We start from the raw sequence: 24,211 nt of genomic DNA, 5'->3' as shown, positions 1-24,211 counted from the left end.
CAAAATACAGAACATTGGTTCCGCAAACACAGGTTTTAAACACGTGTGTCTTTCTCGTCACATTTAACTTGCATACAAACAAAGCCAGTAGAGCAAGGTACTCACTTTATTGTGGGAGCATGCAATATAAATAACTAATTAATAGTGTGTCTTGAAATATTACCGAAGTGCTATATTCTGTTCTGTAACTGAATATTATTTCAGTATCATGGGAATTAACAATTTCTTTTTCTTAATAGCCCATCCCATCCTAACCCACTGATGTACCGCAAAGGGATGAGATTGCCTCAGCTGGCATTCACACTCCTTCTTTACATTTTTTTTCTTTGCAAAAGTGCACTCTTTTCCTTCATCCTCAAGACAGCATGCAACTGAGTACAGAAACTATCCTGATCCACAATAACTTTATCTCAACCATTACTCACGTGAAAGGAGTCATTTGTAATTTGCATGTACGAAGACGAACAAGTGCTAAGACGGATACAGGACAGTTCAGTAGAATATGCAAAGGCTTGAACTAGAAGGTCATGTATTTGATTAACGCCTAGATTGCACTGACAGCAGACACTACTAGTTCCTTGCATTCCTTTAATTCAAGACCACACAGAAACTTTGGGTCTCCTACTACAGAGTAACCAGCCGATGTCTGGAAAGACTTTGGAAACCTCCTGTTCACCTCTCCTACGCTAGCTGGACTGCTTTGATATTACTTTGCAATTCAGGAGTTCTTGTTCACAGTCTCATGAGGAAGATGAATTTTTTTAAGAGCTCATGACAAACAGAAAAAGGACAAGTCACAGTGAGAGCTGTTTCGGGACAGACTAATACAACTGCTTGTAGTAGATTTCTGTGATGCTGCCAAGTGTGAGCAAGATCAAAAACTCTTACCTTTCTAGTGTTTTGTTTGTTTTTTAAACTTTCATCTACTTCAGTGGTTTTGCCCACAGCATCTCAAATTCAGCAAAGGCTTAGGTGTTTCTCAGATAAGGACCTCAAAACTTGCCACTTTAATGCCACGAGAAGCAAAACTTCATTTTTCTTCTCCCAGAAAGTAAATCATGCTGGTATTATGTTATCGTTATTTGTAGATGTCCCAAACAATATACCAAAACGTATCAGGCCAGTGTGCAGGGACTATTGCTGAACATTTTTATTAATCACCATACAGATGATGATAAAAGTGTGGGTTTAACATTAGTTCAAATTGCTCTACACTTCAAATAGTGGACTTGTATCCACGTAGATATATGGACTGTTGATGCAAATTAAAATATCCACTTAATTTTAACAGAAAATGAAGTTTCTTAGGTGCTCAATTCAAAGTCCCTCCCCCCTCCAAACACAAGCTTTTATACAGCAGAAAGTAATTTTCCCCATCTGTTTATGGGAACCGACCTCTCCCAGAGATGTGGAATAGCTCTGGGGGTCCGACCCCTCCGCGGGGGCACAGCCCAGACGTACCTGCTTGACTTCAGCCTGCAGGTGCCGCAGCTGCACGCACTGCTCCAAGTGCTTGCGGTGCTGCTCGGCAGCCAAGTCCAGCTCCTGCTGCTTCTCGTGGAGGAACTCCAGCAGATCCTGGACACGAGTTGCCATGTCTACATCTCTGTCACAAAGCAGCTCAACACCTGTAATCAGCCAGTTATTTATATATGACTTACAAGTCTTCCGAAGACAAACAGCCCGTGTCCACTGTTTTACGCTTACTTTTCCAGTTCCTTCTCAAAGTTCAACTTAATCCTCGGAGGATTTGCTTAAATGAGCATAGGTGTTTGCACTCTTCAAAAATGCACTATTAACTTTTGTTTTTTTAAAAGAAGCCTGAGATTTACCCTAGGTGACTGCATACAGTTAAAAACATCAAGTGAAGGGGCGTAAGAAACAAAAAAGAAAGACTTATTACTTGAAAGCTGAAAATTTTGGCTTGACTGCATTGCTGCAATTAACTATAAAATTAACTCCCTGGTAATTACTCCAATTTTCCTGACTTCCTGAGTGGAATCCTTTTCTTTAAAACCTAAACATCTTCAGGTGTTGCCAACTCCTAGATAAAAACTACATGCCATAATAGTATATTCTCATGAACGCTATCAAATGATTTGAGTATAAAGGGAGAAAAAAATATGTCCACGTCTCCAGTTTACAGTTAACCAGCATCTCTGTTATTTTCACACATCCTGTGGAGAGACAACTGGATAATTCTAATAAAGCTACTACCCAGAATAGCACAAAGGAGCCATCTTACCAGATGCCTGCACTTCATTGACATACTGCAGCAGATCCTGCCCTTGGTGGATGACATCAAAGGTCAAGTTATTCATGGTCAGGGCTTTGTCTGCATGATGCTGGAGCCTCTGTTCTGCTATGGTAAGATCTTCAGTGTCAAAGTCATTCATCTGCTGAGAGAGCTCATCATTCCAAGACTCGAGGTCTGAAATTATCTGGGGGGAAAAGGAGGATGACAATGTTCAAGTACCCGTTACACAACATATGTTTATTTCCAATGTTGCGCTTACGATGGAGGTCAGGAACTGGAGTTGCTCATTGTTGATTGACTTCACTGATCAGGTTCAACATGGTTCAGACACAGGCTGTTTTAGCATGGATTTTAAATTTCAGAAAACAGTCTAGAAGAATCTCTTTGAGAACCACTACAGCTCTCCTTCAACCAGTGCTTGCAATACTATAAGTAGCCTTGCCTTGTTTAAGGTACTCCTTCATCAACACTTCACTTGTGAAAACGTTAAAATGTTTTTATCTCCCCTTTTGAAGTAAAACGATCTAAAACATCTTTTCAATTCTTCAGACTGCACCGAGTAATAATTCACACATCAAGAGACAGCTTAGCTTTCAGTTACGCTCATCTCAAGCCCTTTTACCAAAAAGCCATCTCTCCCCTTCCGTGAGCAGGAAGCATCAGGCTCTGTGAGCACCTTTGACTTCTGCCAGACAACTGAGAAGCACTACTCGCTAAAAAAGGCAGGGTACTTAGTGAATGGTGCAAAACCAAAAAGTACCACTTTATTGCAGTATTACTGTAGTGTCAGAGCTAAATTTGCTTGCTGAAATCATTCAGCTGCATTTCAGTTTACACTTTAATTCTGGATTTTACTCTCAGTCATAAGATGTCCAAAGAAGGGTAGCTAAGGAAGGATTTTTTTTCTTTAACACATGCATCACAACAACAAGCCCTTCTTGTCTGTCCACACAAGTGCGTTTTCCAAATCATATTGCAAAACCTGGCCAAAATGTAAAATATTCCTTTTAATTAGGATAAAAAACTGTTTTGAAGTCTAACGAATAATCCTTACAATCCTCACTGATGAAAGTGGGTTGAGTTCTTATGGCAAAGGCTTGATGCATCAGTTACTTCAAACAAGTCTGTGACACACTTATCCCTCAAGCCTGTAATCAAATTATTTTTCAGAATTTTCAGCAGTTATGCCACAAACTACTGCAGTTCATTAAGAAAGCAAAATTATAGATATCAAGAACCAAGTATGGCTTAGCTCCAGAGTCGTATGATTTCAGGAGTAGGACAAACTGATGTGAATGGTTCTAAATAACAGGAAAACACCTATTTATGCAGCAAGACACAGCGAAGAGAGGATCTGACTAAATGGGCATTAGCAACAAAGTAGCTGACTGCATAAATATTTAACCAAAGTAATTTGTTGTCAGCAAAAGAAATATGCTACTACGCTTTCCAAGTGCTTAATCAGAGCTGTGAAGTTACTGAGACAGTTAAACTACAAGAGAAATTTCAGGAAAACAAGCCTTCTAGAAAAAATAGAATTGAGGAGAAAGTAAAGTTAAATCATCCATATAAAGTTCCCATAGTCAGCTACAATCTTTCTCGAAGGCTCGTTTCCACTCTGCTCACATGGCACCAAAAGAAATGGACACATCAAGCAATTATTATTAAAATTGTGGCATCAGTGAGTTACATCCTATTTTAAAGGCGTTCTGCAAAAATTTTACTTGATTCATTAAGTTTTCAAGTTTTGCACCATGCCATGATGGGAGATACCAAACAATTAAGGGAGCTATTTGGAATCCCTAATCCTGATCTGCTAGGTCTACCAAAGTGAAAACAAGCAGAAACTCATGTTTTGGGGTAACACTGAAAACAGAAGCACTGATGGATGAGATGCAGGAAGATATACAGGACAAGGCTTTTTAGCTACTGCTTAAAGCTTCTTTCATCTCTCTTCCGTGTGCTCGAAACATCACACGCACAATCTATTTATGCTTTATGAGGGTTTCCCCTCTAAACACACACGCAGGCTTTCCCTCCCACAAAATCCTTCACAACTTCCCTTTATTTCCCTTTTACTTGGTCCATGCCCAACATGTCTTGCTACCTCCTTCTGCTCTTCATCTCCTTTTAACTGACCTGAAATATTTCAGAAACGTCAAGTCTTCCCGAGAGTTCAGCCTGAGAAACCACTTATTTCCAAATACCCGCCTTTTCTGCTCTCACACACCTCAGACCTGCTTGTCCCAGCTCCTCTTCAAAACTCTGTATTCCTTCATTACTGAAAGCAGTGGAGGTCATCTAACGTTTGTTTCTTCAAACCATCCACTGCACTATGGAAGTTCTCACAAAACAGATTTACCATCTTATTTTCATCCAGTTCAAGTTAACAACATTCACACGTTATCCTCAAGAAGTAACTGTTGTTAGACTTGGTCAAACTGAGAAATGTGAGCAGCAAAGAAGGTCGTGAAACTCTGCTGTCAAAATGTCATCTTTCACCATCTCTCTAACCACCATTAAAAAGTGGATTAAGATTTAACATGGCACATGGCACATTCATGCCACTGTTTTAAAAGCAAAACCAGTCCATCTCCCTTCAGAACAGATGCCAAACCCTTACCTCTCTTACTAGCAAACTGAGTGGAAATAAGGTAATAAACACAGTAAGCTCACAATAGGACATTGCTGTGGCTAAGTGTCAGTATTTTTATAATAATAGAATGGTTTAAGTAGATTGTAGTCACTATGTCCCCTTAGACTATCCTGAGATTCATTGTACCCACGATGAACGACAGGTAGTTTTAAGAGGTCAACGCTGTGTGTCACCTCAGCCAGAGGTTTCAGTGATACTGCCTCCAAAGAACAAGCAACAGTAAGAATATAACTTCTTCCCATGTTATTTCATGCAACCCCAAGGTTAAGATCATGACCCACACATTATTTAAAGCAGTCTGAAACACTCCGTATAAGGGCAAGACATTCCCTGTCCCCTTCAAAAGACCAGGGAGCCCACGATTCAAATAAATAGTGCCAGCATGGTCCCACACTCATTCAAAAGATAAGTCAGTGAACATCACAGCCGAGGTTCCTAACAAGGGCAGTAATCCTTACAATTTTTCAGCAGTAATTAGGTGGCGCAAGGTGATCTGTTTCAGCCGTTGCACCCACCGTGCAAATCTGAAATGCATGGAGGGCAGAGTTAAAAATAACATGCATTAAGCCCTCTCTGCCCACACTCTTCAGTGCTTCCCCTGAAGTTCTGCTTTACAAGCAACACTTTTAGAGTGAGCAGGCTCCTATTTTCTTTGTAAAGTTTTGTCAAGACAATTAGCATTAAACAAACAGAACAACGACAAATGACTAATAGACATCTAAAGTAACTGAATCACAAACTAATACCACTCTCAGGAAATGGACAACCCAGCACAAACACAGGGTAACTACTTACCATAGCACGTGTTCAAAAAGTTCCTAGTGCAGAGGCTGAGCTGCCTGACATTCCTAGGTTTTTACAAAATGTAAAGGTAACACTGACAGGAAACAAGGCACGGTATAACACAGAAGGGATGCCAGTTCTTTTGCACTGAGTGGGAAAGAAATAAAGAACCACAGGTCTCTTTTCAGATGGGTCTAACTAGCATTCCTTATACCAACTGAGTGCTAACCAGGACCTGGAAAATACTATGTGCTGGGGAGAAAGAAAAAGGGAAAATGGGAAAGGGAGAAGAGTTCGGTCTCTGTGATCCACCACTTTGCATCCTTGCCTTTTCAGCTGTATGACTTAACAGGCATCTTGTAAGTGTGGTCCAAAAATAGAGCTGAGATAAAACTGTGAGTTGAAAAGTGTGTGGTATGCTTTGTGTGGAGCCCTGACAGAGGCCTCAAGGCATTTAAGTTACAGACAAGCAAAAATGCACAGACACAGATGAGACACAAACATTTTAGGCTGCATACATTGCCACCAGTGTTACCTTCCCACTGGCTAGGTCCATACACATCTTCCTTATGCTACTAATCACCCTAGCAAGGGACTCTCTGCGTACATTATTTTGCTCCTTCTTGCCTTTAGTTAATACAGGCATTCACAACAGCGTCCTTCAAATACTTCATGACCAATGGCACTTAAAAGCCTACGGAGGGTAGAGAAGGTCAAGTTTATATGCCAAGAGCAAGGGGCAAAACAGAGACAGTGCTGGAGTTACAGCAATTTCAGAAGAGCAGGAGAATCTGAGAAGGTGTAGGATAAAACACAGCAACTGAAAGAAACAGAGTATTTTATCAGCGAATAATAAGGGAAGAGTAAGGCCAAGAGGAAGAGGACTAACCCTGCCAGCAAATCTCACCCCTTTCCCCAGAAGCACAGCTGCACAGTATGATCCTGCAGTGCTAAGAGAACCCTTTGTCCTGTTTTAGCCTCTGTTATTTTGCAAGCAGTAAGACAAGCTAGAAACACTACTCGCCTTCCAGAAAAACTGTCCTCACAGGATGGTCCCCTGAATGAACTGCCCCTACAGCCAAGTCTTAATTGATTGAACCAGTCACACAAAATCCTCGATGAAGAAGGAGGTCAAAACAAGGTCTGCAAGTTCCTAGCTGGCATCTGGCTCCTCCTCACTATCATGTTACTTCAGCTGAGCTTCTGCTTTCAAACAACTGACCTGCAACTAGACCCTACATTTTCTTCCTGGAAGTTTCCAAACAGATGTCTGCCTTCAGGGAGAGGGAAAAGAGAAGCGTGCTTTGCTGAGGAAGCAGGGAGATGACATGGTACAGAGACAGCAAAGCAAACAACATTTTGCTGAAGACGCTTTCCAGCCAGGGTCATTTTGTTCCCTGGAGGGCTCCTTGGCAATCTTAAATAAGCACAATTTCTGTTTCCAAGCCATATAAACAAAATACAGCAACTCTTTCAGTAAGGTAATTGGTACTTTGCTTTATGTTTTATGTGCCAAAATGTAAAGCATGCCAAGTGTCAGCTTTAGAAAAAACAAGACCTGTCAAGTTAGGGTTTGCAGCTTTCCAATGCAAAATCCTATGGGCATCACCCAACAACATACACAGAAGTACTGCTATCTTTACAGATGCTGTCCTGCACTGAAGGACTAGAACGCATCTGCAAAGCAGGGCTCCTGCAACCAGCTTTCTGCTGTTGTAGAATCCTGGTTTACGTAACCTACAGCAGAGAGCAATTGCCTTAATCGTGAACTTCACTCAAACATTTAACCTAATTCTTCCATTAATTCTCTTAGTATGCCTTGCCCCCCATGGCTGCCATTTCCTCAATAAAAGTGTTCTGAGAACATCACACAGACATCGAGCACTGCAGATCACTTCTGCAGAGACTGTAAAATTGCTGACAGTCCTATAGAAGGGGATACCTTTTATGTTCCTCCACATATACCAGTCATCCAACTAATTATTACAATCACAATTCTGCCAAAACCTTTCCCTTGCATATGCAAGACAGCCACTCTCATACGATCAAAGTAGCAAACTCCCTGCAGACTAGTGTGCATTGCAAAATAGAGAACCTTCTTAGTCTTTACACCAGAGTTGTTATTACTGTAGTGTGCACACTCTCACTTCCTCTATGGGCACAGATCAAGGAACTGTGTCTGCCTATTTCTGCACTGCACCTAACAATGTGCTTAGCTAAACCAGACTTCAGCAATGCTAGCTGATCCCGATTTTCAGAAAAAAAACAAACCTGAGAAGATATCACTTCTGCTGACTGCCTCTTTACCCTTACACCATTCACACCTAACCAACAGCTGCAGCTTTTACTACATACAAGTGAAGGGTTAAAATTATCACTGTAACTCCTAGTTTCTAGAGTCTTGACATATACTCAGACAGGATCATTTACCAATGGATAACCCTGAACCTTCTGAGGCACCAACTTAGTTTCAGTTGCTGTGCACAGCACTAGTGGTTTTACAAAAGTCATATGAACTCAGCTGAAGCTTTATAATGCAATTCTATTAACCTAAGCTCCATGCGGAGTTTCATGTCCATCTGTATACATGTCCCTCCATAAAACCAGAAACTTTCTAACTGATATGCTGTAATCCTCCTCCAAAATTCGGACAGTCTCAAAACTTCTTGAAGTTTTGCAGGGGTGTGGCACTACAACTGCTTTTGCATTGTTTTCAGAGGTGGAAAAGAATCTTATGTGAAAAAAAAGACAAGACAACACAGACAGCCCATACAACATCCCCAAAGATTAAAACAGAATTGCAAACACCACTTGTAATTGCCAACTGAAAAAAGACTGGTGATTTGGAAAAGAAAGAGAAGAGGGGTGTTACTACAAAGCAACAGTTCAGAGGGTTTGTACTAAACCATCTTGCAAGTCTTATTCATACTAACTGTAAGCATACTAGTTATATATCAAGGTAGCTTGATATTGAAACCAAACTTACCAGATGAAGCAACTGGTACATTATAATTTTACAAGACATTTGCTTAAAGATGCACTGGGAGCCAATCAGAGCTTTAGTTAGTATCAAAAAGCTCAGCTCTGCATCCTCCTGACACTTTCACGTACAAAACAAATGCCTTAGTTCAGGTAAGAACTAAGGCTGTCAGTCGTTTGAGCCACATGCCAATGTGGCTGTTGTGCCAATGACACAACAATCTCAGCATAAATGTTCCTACACAAGAGGAGAAGTAAGTGCAATGCAACTCCAAAAGCAGACACTCACATCTATTGCATCTCTTTCAAATATGCGGAGCTGCAGAAACAGCTCAAGCTTGATCTTGCGTTCTTGAAAAAGCTCCTCCATCTGAGACTGGGCCTCATCCAGCTGCTGCAGGACTGTTTCGATGTGGTTGATCGAGCTGTTGTGGGGGGTCTTGTTACTAGAAATGGCAGAATCCCTATTCAAAGCAAAGAGGAAGAGGAAAAAAAAAAAAAGAAAAAATAGCATTATTGAAAAAAACCACCATATAATTTGGATGCTATATATGACGACAAAATTTAAGACTGTTTCAGATAAGGTCAATGCAAGCCATATTACATGAAAGCTAAGTCTGTACATCTTTGTTAATAAAAGTCCAAATTATGTTTTAGTACTTGAAAAAGCATTAGGAAATTAGATTACTTTCAGTTTTTCACTAATTCAATATTTGAGGACATTCTGTTTATAGGAAGAATAAAATTTGAAACCCATGACAAACCCTTTTATTGTGAAAAGGAAGTGGCAAATGATAACTATTTACTTTACTGAACCTTCCTAGCAATGAAAAAAATCAAAATTAGATAATGTAAAAAAACCAAAACAAAACAAACCCTTAATCTTTTGCTGAAGTATAAAACCTGCAAATTCAGATATGATAATATCTGTTCCTGCAGCAAAGGGGACATGTACCAGTGCAGCTGGGGCCCAAATTTATTTAGATTGTTACTTAATGAAATGGACTGCAAATTGATGGTCTTTACTACAGTAAAGTTACTTATCAGTCTGCAAAACAATTTCAAGTGTCTCTTTATAAAAAGGCTGCTGTGCAGAACTCAAAACGCTGTGGAGCCCTGCACGTCAGACTAAAAAGACATAGGACTGCTCCTACCAAAAAGGTAGCTTATGTAAACAGACTCTCCTTCTTGTGGAGGTAGTGTTTATAAGCTGAGCTTCCTGTAAACAGAGGGTCAGAGACCATCCGTACAGCCTGAAACACCATTGTAGTCCTAATATTTACAAGTTTTATTTATAGGTCATATCTTGTAGTCATCATCTCTACCCTCAAAACAGAAAGAGCCTCACAGAACATCCGATGTACACCAGACAAGATGTAAATAAAAATGTGTTTTACCTTAGTTGCTGTATAAGATCCTCGCCTTCTTTTATGACGTTGACCGTAACCTGCAGAGTGGTCTGTTGTTGTTGACCAAAACGTTTAATCAGGTCTTGGACAGCCTCCACAGACTCAGCGTAGACATCATCAAGCAGTTCTTTCTGTAGCTCTTCAAGCCATGTCCACAGCTAAAGGAGAGGGGGAAAAAGAAAAAAAAAGGAAAAAAAAACAAACGTAAGCCCCAGGATCAGGCAAGTCACTATTCCAAATGAATCTCCCCGGACAAGAGAAAACAGACTGAGGTGGGGGAGAGAAACAGGGTTTGCTTCTCTTCATAGAAAAATCCCACCCTCAATTTAATGAAAACGAGCCTTTGTTTCAAATCAGGTTTTTGCTTCTTGGAAATACCAGGAAAGCTTTATCCGTGTTGCTAAGTCACCCTTTCTTTCCCACTTTCCTTCTACAGTATGGAGCGTATCCGATTGAGCAGCACGGAGTTCATAGCGAGAATCCCATCTGCAGCTCTGCGCGAGAGTCCCTGGGAGGGAAATGCTATGGTAACACTCCCTGAGAGAGGGGAGGAAGGAAGGAAGGAAGGGAGATGTATTGTAGCCACCATCAAATTCACGCTGCCAGGCTGACACATGCACACAGACAACATAACACTTTGCAGTGGCCTTCAAAAAGAAGGAAAAAGAAAAGGGCATTTCAGAAAACAAAACACAGAGACAAATCAGATGCGAGACGTTATTTTTCTATCATCATCTCTACAGCGATGGTGTTTCCTCTCTTGATTTCAATGTCACGCTATTACAGCAAAAATCATCATAAGTAATTCCAGCAGTTAATTCAACATTTCTCCCCCCCTACTTAACACGTGCACGTATCTCTGTCCAGAACCGCCCACGCACCGCAGCTTACGCAGAAATCCCTACGTATATGCCAGCTAGGTATCACTGCTGGTCACTTGAACCCGACCGTGTTCTCTTCCACAATTTTATGAGGCAAGGTGTTGCATCCTAAGCTCTGCGTGAAAATTATTCAGCAGCAAACCGTCAGCCATCTATTGTGCAACTGATAAAATCACTGCTTGAAGAGAGGGAGCACGGCTGTCTCCTGCAACACCCCCGCGAGCGGCACTAACAGCACCGGGAAACGGCTGCGCTCACAGGGAGCAGTCAGCCCGGTCCCTGCTCTCTGTTTTACCACCACATCCCAAACGCCGCGATGCCAAGAACAAGGGTTAGAGTTTGTTTATTATCCTGAAAGAATAGCTCTGATCTGATTGAAAGGATTAAGGTCTTTTGACTACGTTTTAATCTCTGCCTTTATACATTTTAGAGATACAAATAGGCTTTATTAACTTTGAACCTAATTAAAAGGTTAACATAGATAAAATACAGACAGTAAGCTATCAAAACCAACTCAACTTCAAAAGGCAGAAACTCAAATGTTTTCTGTATTTCCTTCCATAACATTTCCTACAGAAATACCCATTTCATGCTGCTGTTTCTATAAAGTCCCGATCATAAAGGTATCCTAACTACCAATAGAGCTACATTAAAATAGAAAATTCAGTGAAGGATTCTAGCTCTTGATTAATCGGTTCCTTTGAAGCTTTTATTTTAAAACCAGTTTTTGTATCTTAGAGCCTTACATGCCTCCTGAGGTAGGTTTCGAACCAAGATATAGGCTAAATTTTCACAATTGGGAAGAATTAATGACATTTAACCAGACTCTTTTCTACAAATCTACTACCCCCCCCGCCAAACGGAACTGTCTATTCATACACTGTTATTCTGACTACTCATATGCTTCAAAGACAATGCCTGTCACAGATTTGAATGCAACTCCATAGCCGTAAACACCACAAGCTCAAGCCACAGCAGTCTTTTTTATTAAAAGGAGCACAAATCAATAGAATTTACCAAGTGGTTCAAAAGCACTCATCAACATTCATTCCAGCATAACCCAATGCAGCATCCAAATTTTTTTTTTTTTCCAAATGCATACTTAGGAATGCAAATTTCACTTTGAGACAAATGCAACTTAATAGCAAGAAGCCTGACAATAAAACCTGAAAACTTTACTAAAGTTTCCATGCCCAGAGGACATGTTTTTATTCCTCTCTCAGCTTGTGAAGTTTATGCCTGAACCGTAATAACAGGGCACCATATCAGAGACCTTCCAAGTGAGCTGGTGTGCACACACAAGCAGGGCAGCTTGTGACAGTGCAAATATATTCAAGAGTTAACACTTCATTGTTGCCTGCAAATCTATCGTGTTTGGTGCTGGCTGGAAGACCTCTACACTCCACGCTTACTGCAGTCTACAGAAGGCCCAGTTTTCCGAGATGTTTATCACAGACAAACTGGGATTAAAACCATTTTGAGTCTCTTGGACTACATCAGGTTTGCCCCTTGGCTCCCTTACAAGCACCTGTACTGCAGCTCAAGACAGGTCGAAGAACCACTTCCATTTTTTCCAATAGGTCTTTAGCAGCTGGGTTGTGTCAGACCTGTACAAGGGACATCTCACCTCTGCATTTCTTATTCTTCACGTACACTTCAGCCACTTCTATAACTGGGTGGAGAGGACCTGACAGGAGCAACAAAACTTAGAAGCGATGGGCTGGTGATGTACTGTGCATGCGAATACTTCCCCTAAAGCTCACCCTGGGTGCTGGAGACCCAAGCCAACACAGAACGAGCCGACCTTTTCCTCTGCGTAGCCGGTTCCAAGAGCAGACAGACACGGGCACTACACAACAAAGCGTTACGCCGACTGGCTTAGCGCCTGGTCAGCACGGCATGACCGTGAGCATGGTACCTTGCCCCCAAGGTACCAACGGGCTCAAAAATACATTGCGTTTGCCTAGTTCATTAGCTGAATTACCCACTGCTCGGGAAGGAAAAACATTTTACAAATGTGCAGAAAGAGAAGGAGAGTAATTAGTATGCATTACTTGCCTAGCTGTGATTCATATGCTGTTGAAAGTGGAACAATTTAAGCCATTTCTGAAGTGACTAAACAGCTCTGTGACACTTCCACAGCAAAAGTTACTCTAATACATTACCAAATAAGCTTTTTGCACTTCTCCACCAAGTAAGTTTCTGACAAACAGCTTCCCCTCAAAATAGTCTTGATGTTTATACGCAAAAGTTAGAATAAAGCCACCACAGATGAACAAAATTGTCAGGTTATTATTAAAGCTGGGTAGAAATTCATGCAATTTACTGAGAGGACCTTAATTCACAATGGGTGGTGATAGCCAGCTGGCTTGTATATAGCTTTAAAACCAGAATGAGCACTGGATATACTGGAAATTACGTAAATTACCTTGGTTTTGGATACAAAACTAAGGATGAAGACAGTACAATGTTGCACAGCAAAGCCAAAAGAAAGCGAACAGTTTACAGCGGGGCATGAACAGAGACTGGAGCTTACCCGTACACATTCAGCAGTGCAGAACTACAGAATTTATAGTGCAGTGATTTTCTGAGTTAATGCATTATTCCATAAAAAAGAGCTTGGCAACAAAAATCCGGTGGGGGGGAAAAAAAAACCAAACTCATCATTAAAAAACTATTAACTTTCTCTCAGTGTGAACTTTCGAGCAACTTCCAGGCATGGGGTTTTTTTCCTATTCTCCATAAAAGAAGCAGCATGAATATCCCTAAACAAACCACTGAGTCCTGTGACCTCGGTAAGAACTTTATCCAGTAGCAAGGCAGCTCTAACATACAGTAAAAAAACCATATAAATAACTCAATCCAGTCACAGAAGGAGGCTCTTCTACTCTTTTCATCTGCTCTTCACATCTTATCAGAATTAAAATTGGAGAGGGAAACCAAATTCTGAATCCCTGACAGGCAAATGTTTCACCCAGCAGATTTTTTTCTTGATCTAAATATAGCACAGACTAAGAAACATCTGCTCGAATGAGCCTGCATCCTGTGCTACCTCTTTCCTAAGTTCTTGGGAGCATGCCATTAGTCACTGAGATGGTATTATTTTAATTGTCTGCAACATCCTGGAAGTTTCAGTGTTTCCACCATGGGCCTCTGTCCATTTAAGTCCCATCCCTGCAATCTCCCGAAAGACCACAGCTAAAGAAGACCTTACTGTATTTTGCTGAATATAAATCAAAGAACAACTATTTTTGAGTAAATACATTCCCAAGTGCCCAGAGTTATTTTATTAGGGTAAAATATCCATCACACTTTCACAATTTATTTTATTTTTCATTTTCTTAATAATGGCTTTTGGATACGCAGTCAGCCTTTTCAGCAGGTTAAGACAAAGAAAGGCACACAGTTTCTGCTTGTAAAAACTGCCAATTCCTCTTTCTGCCCCTGCCCCCCAGCACAGTGTTGCACTATGTGTATTGCCACAGACGCAGTTGTTGAAGGACCTATTATTTGTGCAGGGCCGAATGTTGCAATAGTATTCCCTAACAAGTATATCTGGGCATAGAAAGGGGCTGATGTGTGTGTGTCTGCCTGTACACTTCGGCTGTCAGGACATGCAGTGGGTCAAAACTGCATGCTTTTAAAAACAAAAACTGTTAGATGTTACCCCCCACCCCCCAAGTTTGTCTTCCAGGGTCTTTCAGTAACATTTAAAATACTAAATACATGCATATTTTTTGAAAATTATATATAATTTTCTTAAAAAGCTTCAAATATCCCTACCTATTCTACAGTTATAATGGAATCAATTCCCTATTCAGAATAGATTCATCCTTGAAGGAAAACCAAGTTTCTCACATCTTCCTAAAATTACATCAACTACTACTACCCTGTCAGCATTCATCCCCATTTCTTATCTGAACAAGAAAAAAATGTCTACAGCATAGCTTACACAGTTTAAGGGCCTATTTCTGCCTCACTTGTCTCAAGCACTTAGTGCTATTTCAATAATGCTTGGACTTAAATTTGATCCCTTTTTTCAAGCAAAGTAGCTACCAGTATTGGAAAAACTCAAGAGAGAAAATCTGTGCTGGGTGACTGGATTCCAGTCCAACCAAACCAGTAAACCACAACACACTTTAGTCTGCTGCCACTGAACGTGTTTCTCTTATTTCAGATTTAAAAACTGTCCTCCTCAACTGTCAGGTTCAAGATGACCAGTGTATCAAAGTACTGACCCGAGACTGCACTTCATATAGTTTGCCAGACCCATCACAGTGAGCATTGCTGTGCTATAACGACACGATAAAAACATTAGAGATGCACAAAAGCCCAAGGGACAGAGCCTTCACGCTTAGATGGGGGCATCCAAAAGCTGCTCTGCTGCCTGGGAAGAGCACACAGAGGAGAGAGCATCCAAATTTAACCTGTAGACCACCAGCACAGAAGACTCAAATACTCAGGAGTGACAGACAACCAGAAGAGCAGGTCTGTCACCTCAGGGTCCACCCTGGGATGAAAGGAGTGAAAGGCTGCGTAGATGGACAACCTTCCATACCGGTAACGCAAAGGAGGGCAGTGAGACAAAGCGGGACCATTATCAAGCTTTTTTGAGGCAAATACACATGCTTCCTAGCTAGATGTGAATGAACCAGCAGCTTTATGACCAGAGCAAGGCCTCCTCAGCCTTCCCACGCACTGGCATCCTCAAAATGATGCCACCTTCCTTCAACAGCTTTGCAGAGACTACTGTTTCGTTACTTTTGTTCAGGAACAGTGAGGTTTTGTATCTGAAATCTTAGCCAATTCCACTTCCCTTTTCCTTGTTTCAACCTCAGTCTATTCTGGTGCAAAGTTTAGTTTGAGTAAGACAAAATAAAGAAGAGAGACATCTTCTAGTAAGACCGTTAAGCATATTGTGTATACATAAAAAGCGCTCTGAGCTATTTTATAATCAACTTGTCAGAATACACACAAAAGGTTATATGCAAAAAGCCAACAGGCTCTTAAGAGATCATTCTCTTCCACGTACAGTCAGTCTGATCTCTATTCCCACACTTGACTCCAGTTAGGAAAATATCTGTTGCTCTACTTTGGCACTACTACAAACACCTGGCTTGGCCAGGATTTCAGTCTTCCCACTCATAGATGCTGAGGGAACCATTTTGGAGAGAGTGTGTGTGCATGTGTATGTGTATGTACGTGTATAGAAGAATTTAAATTCATACCAAAATCCTGTTCATCTCTACTTGGTGACAAGATTTCACAGCAAAGACTAGCATGACTCTTGCCCCTGTGTTTTGCACACAACCTTTTATGACAACCCTTTATTTAGGAAATGTATCTTTTATTTTCCTGTGCAATTTTTTTCTTATTAAATGTCAAAAGGCACCAAAACCATGAGAGATTCACTGCCTGCAATGGCCAAGTTTCAGATGTTCAGTTGCATTTTATCCATCCTTAGGCTGGGAACCTGCCAGGATACAGTACTTTCAATGCAAAGACTCTGCTAGGGATATTTATGGTCCCAAACACTTTGAAAGCTCGCCAGTACACAACTTAACTCCAGTACATCACTTACTGAAAAATTTGGCTTATAGATTGAAATTTCTCACTGTTTGCATAGGAGCTAAAAATCAATACTCACAATCTTAAAAACTTAAAACTAGTAATAACATACCAGCATGGAATCACAGCTGGAATACAGCAAGCAACTGATTTTCTTGGATCACCATTAGGCAAAACGAGGAATGGCGATACCGTTACATAACACCGTATTTCTGGCTTCCCTGAACACATCCTTCTTTTCCCCCAGTGAGAAATGTGGTCTGTGGAGGTTAGTCCATGAGGAGCCTGAGAACTTACATGTTGTTTTCTGATGTCTGTAAGCCACAGGGAGCTCTACCAGCTGGCTACAGACCTTCTGGAAACGTCAAAGACAGCCAGCATTTCCAACGTGCACCGTAACAGGCTGCTGCACACATACTACACAGCTGCTTTGTGCACAGGTATAGCAAAAGTCTTGTTACTTCCAGGACGTGTCAAGCGGATCTATTGCTTTTGTGGCAAGCACGCTGCTTCTGAAAGCAGAAACTGTGCTGATTTACTAAGTGTGAAGGGAGCAATGGTACTGGGCAGACACTGCAGGGCTCATGCTTCCCAGGGAAGCTACGAAAAGTTGCAGGCAAATTCTGTGTCAAGTATAAAGGTTATGTAAAGCTACAGGAGGGTAGTAGTATTGGGATGCTCTCCTCCAGATGAAGAACATTCATTCAACATGAAGTATTTCTGGGGAAAAGAATAAAACACAACAAAACATTCTACTTCAAAAAAATCAAGGGATCGGATGGATATCGGAGCCAGGTTTCAAAGCCTCAAAACAGCCAACAACTCAGATTACCAGCTTTTCTCAGCTCTGTGGCTCCCTCCAAACCGTCACACACAAACAGAGTTTGTATTCTTCATGCCTATTTTTTAGACCAGGAAAACACAAAAAAGATACAAGAAACAAAATTCACCCTGAATAGTCAAAGGGCAAAATGCATTGGTGGCGTTTTGTTTTGAGTTGTTTGGGGTTTTTTCGGTTTGGGGTTTGGTTGTTTTTGTGTTTTTTTGTTTTTTTTTTAACAACCGAAGCATCTCTTTCCGATTCAACAACTAGCATATTATCTTACTACCTAAACTCCTCTCTTCACTAGCTAAGCGTGCACATTAATTTCTTCACTCCATCATACAGCAGAAAGGTTATGTGCTTACAGGTATACACTAATTTATTCAGCAGCTTCCCACATCCTGCAGGAGAAATGCAATTCTCCTGCCAACAAAGCACAGATGACTTTCAGGCTTAGGGCATTTGTATCTTCCATCTGCTTTGTGATGCCTTCTCAGCACTCCACACGCATGTTTGATAACAAACAACAGGCTCTTGAAAACAGATCAGAATACAGAAAGCACAAGGCAGCTTTGAGCTTGCTATTTCTTTGCACCTTAACCAAAGGACTAGTCTAAATATGAAACACCTGCCTCACTCACTTATCTGTATTTTTAAGTAGAATGCAAATAAATAAAAAGATAGTCTTGCTTACATAAATAAGTACTCATTTTAATTTTCCTGGCTTTATGAGGTATAAAGGTCAGCCACATGACAAAAAAAAAATCAACATGCGTACATCAGCCACAGTACCTTTTCCCCAAAGTCCAGGCTGCAAAAAGGCTGCCATAGCAACATACAGCAACAGCTGTATGCACTTACAGGGTCACAACAATATCCATTTTCCCAAAGAAATAAATCAAGACACAGAATATCTTTTTTTTTTTTTTTTCAATAAAACATTATTATCTAGGGGAGCAGTGGCAACATTCCAGCACATCTGGATCAGCCTCCCAGAATTACTCAACAGTGACTCACAGATCAGTCTGCCTTTCGATTTTTTTGATTTTTTAATGCCCTTGCCTTGCAAGTCCTTTTACAGTCTCCGTCTTTCATCACTACAACCAACTGTATCCATTTAAATACCATTCCAGCTGCTCTTCTTGATGCTAAAAAAAACAGGTAAAGAAATCTATAAAAACAATGAACATGTTTCAGCAGCTGACTGCTCCTGTGCTTCACAACAGGTAATGGAACAGCACTATGTGCTTGAGAAAACTGAAACAAAAAGGTTGCCCCCTAAGAATAGCTTACAACACAGCATTTGTGTTTTGTTTAAATAAGCAGAGTCCTGGGAAAATATCGGCAAGGAAGCATCTAACAGAAAACTGATGGGGGAGCTATGTACTCATGTCTAGAGCTAAAAAGTAATTCAATCTTGACCTCCTTCAAAGACCGACTGCCTTGTGCGCTTGTTTCAAGTGCAAAGCAGATGTTTCACATACAAAAAAACCTCCCACCCTTATCCTCTACAAGGTTTTGCTGAAGAAGCTACTTTGACTACTACACTTCCCCACTGAACAGACCGTTTCTTGATGTAGGGGTGAGGGGAAGGAAGACACTCTGACATGCTGTGACCCAAAAGCCTTTGATATTTTCACCTAGTTTGAGTAGTGAGAATTTAACACGAGCTCTAAACAGAAAACAAGTAATCTACAGTTGCTGAAATTTGCCACTACCTTTAACCAAAACCCCTTACTGAAGTCCTCATTCTTGCTCTAGCCTATTCCACCCACTCCCATGAGCTTATAAATTCATATGATCTGTGTTCTGAATGGGAGCAGAAAACTGATCTGGCTAAATATTAAGTGTGTCTGGCTGAATTTTCTTTTTCCTGGTATATCAACCTTTGAACGAAACTAAAAATTGCAAACATGAAGCAAACCATTGCCATTATCAGATAAGCTCTTTAGGTTGTGAAGAACCGTCAATATACAAGATCAAAATGCAATGTGTAAAACAGAGAAAGAAAACTAATCTGAGCAGCAGGCTTGCCTTAAGTAGCCTTGTGCTTCTGCCATGCGTTTCAGCCTCCTGACCTGTGTCAGTCTAACCATGTGTTTGACAGCTCCGTTAATGCACTGGAGAGCTGGTTGGGCTAAAAAAACCAAAACCAAAACCAGAACCCCCCCCCCCCCGCCAAACCAAGCCCCAACAAAAAAAAAAAACCAAAACCACCAAAATTGCACAGTATCTCCCCCCACAATGCTGTCTTTTAACTGTATCAGTTCCCTGATCTGACCTTCCCCCCTTCACCCTACTGAACAAGCATGTGTACTTGCACAACAAAGGCAGAAGCTGCTTGTAAAAGTAAAAAAATAAAATAAAATAAAATAAATAAAATCCATAAACAAAACAACCACCCTACCGCAGCCCCCAATCTGCAGTGAATTACAAACCAAAACTCATCATACAATAGGGGTTTCCTGACTTCCTATGGCAAGTTCTAACAGTGAAAGTAACATTGGACAGTATCAGTTTTAAGGCTTAAAGTTATGACCACGACTTAGCAGCAGTTTTACCTCTTTAACGTGAGTGTGAAAGGACACAGACATGTCCAGCAGGATCTTGCGTTGCTCCACACGCCTAACAAAATCCTGTATCCGGTCTTCGAGCTGATGGGCAGCTTGATAGATTTCCTCCGGGTCACACTCCCCAGTCTGAGCGAGCTGTTCAGCTGCTTCTAGGAGCTTATCTGCGTTGGTATATGTGTTCTGTAGAGAAATAAGGTAGTTTCACAGGATTAAATGAAAGACAATTCAGTCAGTGTATTTTAAAGCCACTCCACTAATGAAAATGAAAGGACAAAAAGACCCTCAGAATGTTTTTTTCTTTCTTCTTTCTTAAAACATAGTAGAATATAACCTTACTAAAGATTTTGTTATACTTCTAGATACTTTTTCATTTTACTGTGAAAAGATTCATTGCTCAGCTCCTTATTTATGTCTTATTCAAATGTCTCCTCAATCCAGAACTGGGGAGCCTATTTATTCTTCCTTGGAATTAGTATTTTATATTCACAACTAAAATAAAAATCAGCCTAAATGACTGATTAATTGCAAACTGTCCTATTTCAATACTGGAAAAATCACTACAGTAATGGCCAGAAACCTTTTCAAATGTGTATTATTAGAGGTGAGTAAGGTAAGTAAGGTGAGCTAGGTAAGTCCTAGCTGCTGGTAGAAATGCTTAACATCAAATCCACACAGCCAGTGGGAAGGTAGAAAGTGACCAGACACAGGAGGAGAAAACTTCTCTCCAACCTTACAGAAGTGAGGTTTTCCAAAATTCACGTGTCAAGTGGATCATCATTTGTCAAACAGCAGCAACAGAGAAAGATTTAGAAGGCAGCTACGGCTGAGTGTCAGAGTGGAATATTGTCCCAATACATGACAGGATTAACAAATGCAGATCAGTAGTCCTACGAGAGACTTGGGTCAAAGCAGAAAACAGAACGGGAGAAGTCTGATACCTGATGTGCTGAGCGCGCTATGGTCCACAGAAGAGAGATGTTCAGAAACTCTTAAAGCTTAGAACTTGCAGCCTGCATCTATATCTTCCTCATTAATTCAAAACAGGACTGATTCCAAACATTTGCTATAATTTGGGTGCTCTTTTTGAGCCTAACCTTGGGGTTTTCATGCCTTAGAATGCTTCTCAAAACAGACTCATCATAGAAGCATAGAAGGACGTTAATCTCTGGAGAAAACAGATTGAAGCCAAGTCTACACTAAAGAAGCTTTGCTTGTCACCACCTCAGGTCTCCTGGTAAGTTTGTACCACAGACTATAAAAAAAAAATTCTTGACAGTATAAACTACACCCTTCTCTTTTCCCTTCTGCCCTTCCATCTTCTCCCAACCTTAATTACATCAGGTAAAAACACTGCTTGCCAAGACAAATTAAGCCTATGCAAATGTGCTTTCTTTGCCATAAATACAGTATCGCACCTCTAATTAACATTATAATATCCCAAAAAGTTAAATCCAAGTCCGGCTGGCCCTAAAACTCAACTAAAGGACAGGAAATAAGAGCTCTCCTCCAGTGTCTCAAGCAAATTACCAGGCAAGCCCAGGACAGATTACATGACTCAGTGCAGCTTTCATATATTTGGGGGGAATTCCCCCTTCATTTATTATGATCCGTTTATGTAAGGAATAAAATCCATGCTGCTCCTTGATTTTGACTATGTGCAGCTCAGCCCTTCCTTAACATTCATCCATTTAACTGCGTGAAGAGGCAGAGAACTCCTCCCCAGCTTCCCTGGGAAAGCCTGCAGAGACTAACACAATAAGCCCACCCTTTTCAGCGGAGAGCGCACCACTCAAGGCTCCAAATCACCGGCCCAGGACACGCTCTGATCTGTGCTTTGGTGTTTTGACCTCCACGGCTGCAGCTCACACGTGTTCAAGGGGCAAGGCTGCGGAGCCTTGAGGCAGTCCTCGAACAACCAGGACTCCATCAACCCAGAGAGCCACACCCAGCTGCAGATGGCTGAAACAGAAGTTTCCCATTTTAATGAAAACTTTATCTCACATGTGAAGCATTGTTTACGAATTCCAGGAGTATCTTCCGCGTAACACAGGCCCAGGCACATCAGACTTCTCTTTCTGTAAACTGGATGGTGAAATGCCTGTACTTAGAGACGATCACAACCTAGATGCTGCTTCAAAAGGGGTTGCAATTCTCAAAACCTTAAAAGCAGACACATGCCTTATCGCTAAAATTTCTCTTCCAAGTAGAGCTGAAATATAATATAAATATTTATCTTGGTAGATAATAACTGCTCTTTGGAATAGAAATCACAGCAAATAGACATGCTGTACTAACCACCACCTTTGCCAACTCTCTGCTTACTTCTAAACAATGCTTGGAGGAAAAAAAGTAGTAACGTGAAGATTTTGAAAACGTTGGTCCCAAGGGGCAGCCATCAGTTAGAAAACATAAAGTTAGGCAGAAAGAGCAGTTCTCCCTTGAAGCTGCTTATGCCAGTTTCCTAAAGTGACAAAGGAGCCTTCATGGTGACAAATTCAACACAGAGTTTTGAAACAGATTATCTCCACTAGCACACCCTCCCCAAAGCCCAGGAGAAAAGAATCAGCCTGGTAAGAGCTTTAAGAAGTCCTCTAGTCCGTTCCTCTATGCCCCAAGGCACGATCAACTATACTTGAGTCTTCAGTAGGCATTCTTCTCCAAAATGCTGAAAGACTCTCTGTAACAGAGAGTTTAGCACCATCCCCAACAACATATCCCATTGCCTTCCTAGTCTTCCTGTTGAGAAACCTTCTCTACATACTCTTCAGAAAGAACAAACACCATATTTTTAGAAAGCATATGAAGTGACACATCATAGAAAAGTCAAAGGTTAAATTTAAGAGACTAGTGCAGAAATGAGTACTACTGACAAGAAATACAGCAACAGAAGTGAGCATAGGTATGGACTGAACTTCATACAAACTGGAGCTTATTGCACTATGGAGGGGGGAGAGACACACATGGATGGAGGGAGATTAACAGAGGTATACAAATCATTAAAGGTAGAGAAAATTAAGATAGATTACTCATTAAATACAGTGGATGCTATCACGTATAAGCATCAGACAACACAGTTAAAATGAAAAAGCAGAAGTATTTTTCATCTAAGGAGCAATTAAATTGCATAAGTCATTGCCACAGATCTGGCATACATTCCAAAAGCTTAAATGGGTTCAAAAAGTAGCTAGCCTAATTAAGGGAGGAAAAGTCCATCTGTGACTACTAAACACTGGTTCTGATGCATCCTTCAGTTCCAGATATCAAATAGGCCCAGATAACTGGGAGGGTAAAGGTAACTTTTTAAGCATACAGTCCCTTTCCTTTATGCATCTGGTGATGGCCACAAGATACTCTAAGACATGGACCTTTAGTTTGATGTATTAGAGCCATTCAGGGGTAAAGTTAAGAACCAGTTCAAATACATAACCTTTTTTTATAACCTTAAAGGAGGTGGGAACTGGTGGTGGTAGGGAAATGATAGGTGTGTTCCAGTGAGGTTTGGAAAAAATCTTTCTTGTGTGTCTCTTGCACCAAGAAGACTTGATCTCTTTACTCAGATGCAGTCTGCACATGGAGAAAAGAACTTACCTGTGGAAAAAGGTCCCGCTAATTAATTCTTGCCATACACTTTTCATCTTTTTTGAGCATAGACTAGTATCAAAAATCAGACATCAATCATAGTTGAAACAGGAGAAGCTGCCTTAGAATTCCATACAAAAATGCATGGAGAAGTACAACCCTATTGATCTGCATCCAGTGCTTCTAAGCTGGAAATTCGTGCCCATAAGTGAATCAATTATGTCAAAATTTGGAGTCTTGACTCTGACTAAATGGTCTCATGGATATAAAGATAATCATGGGGAGAGGGGAAAAAAAGAAAGAGGGAAAAAAAAAGGGTAGGTAGAAAGTGAACTGAACAGGCTTCACGTGAAAAGAACACCACAATTCTACAATAGTGGGTGCAAGTCAAAGTCTGTATGTGTAGCACAAATGTCAATACAACAAAATTTAGGGAGGATTATTAGTCAGCTAAGCTTTAACTATCTAGTGTTTCTGTAGTGGTAACAAAAAGTGCCAAATAAAGAGAAACAAGCCTTCGTTTCACGTGAATTTTAAAGTGAATAATTTGTGAGCCCACAGCCCATTGACTCTGGAACTTCTTTTGTATTCGACAGGCAGCTTATTTTAACATCTCTTTGAATGCCGTTGAGGAACTGGCACCTCATTCACATTAAAAAAAGAATGAGGGAGTAAGCAGAAGGGAAGAAAAAAGAAATAATTT

The 24,211-nt window shown here is 40.7% G+C and overlaps 1 protein-coding gene across 1 annotated transcript in view; it reads right to left on the bottom strand.

Annotated features, from left to right (window-relative positions):
• The window catches only part of TRIO (trio Rho guanine nucleotide exchange factor), a 255,876-nt gene that overhangs the window by 113,784 nt on the left and 117,881 nt on the right, over nt 1-24,211 (bottom strand). The window contains exons 11-15 of the mRNA XM_010571449.1: nt 19,918-20,109; nt 10,073-10,242; nt 8,965-9,139; nt 2,246-2,441; nt 1,462-1,628 (exon numbers count right to left, since the gene is read on the bottom strand). Coding sequence (XP_010569751.1) covers nt 1,462-1,628; nt 2,246-2,441; nt 8,965-9,139; nt 10,073-10,242; nt 19,918-20,109 — 900 coding nt within the window. The remainder of the gene's footprint in view (nt 1-1,461; nt 1,629-2,245; nt 2,442-8,964; nt 9,140-10,072; nt 10,243-19,917; nt 20,110-24,211) is intronic.

This window comes from Haliaeetus leucocephalus, unplaced genomic scaffold (assembly GCF_000737465.1).
Source record: "Haliaeetus leucocephalus isolate CR32 unplaced genomic scaffold, Haliaeetus_leucocephalus-4.0 Scaffold328, whole genome shotgun sequence".
Lineage (NCBI taxonomy): Eukaryota > Metazoa > Chordata > Aves > Accipitriformes > Accipitridae > Haliaeetus > Haliaeetus leucocephalus.
This window is presented reverse-complemented; position numbering and strand designations above follow the sequence as displayed.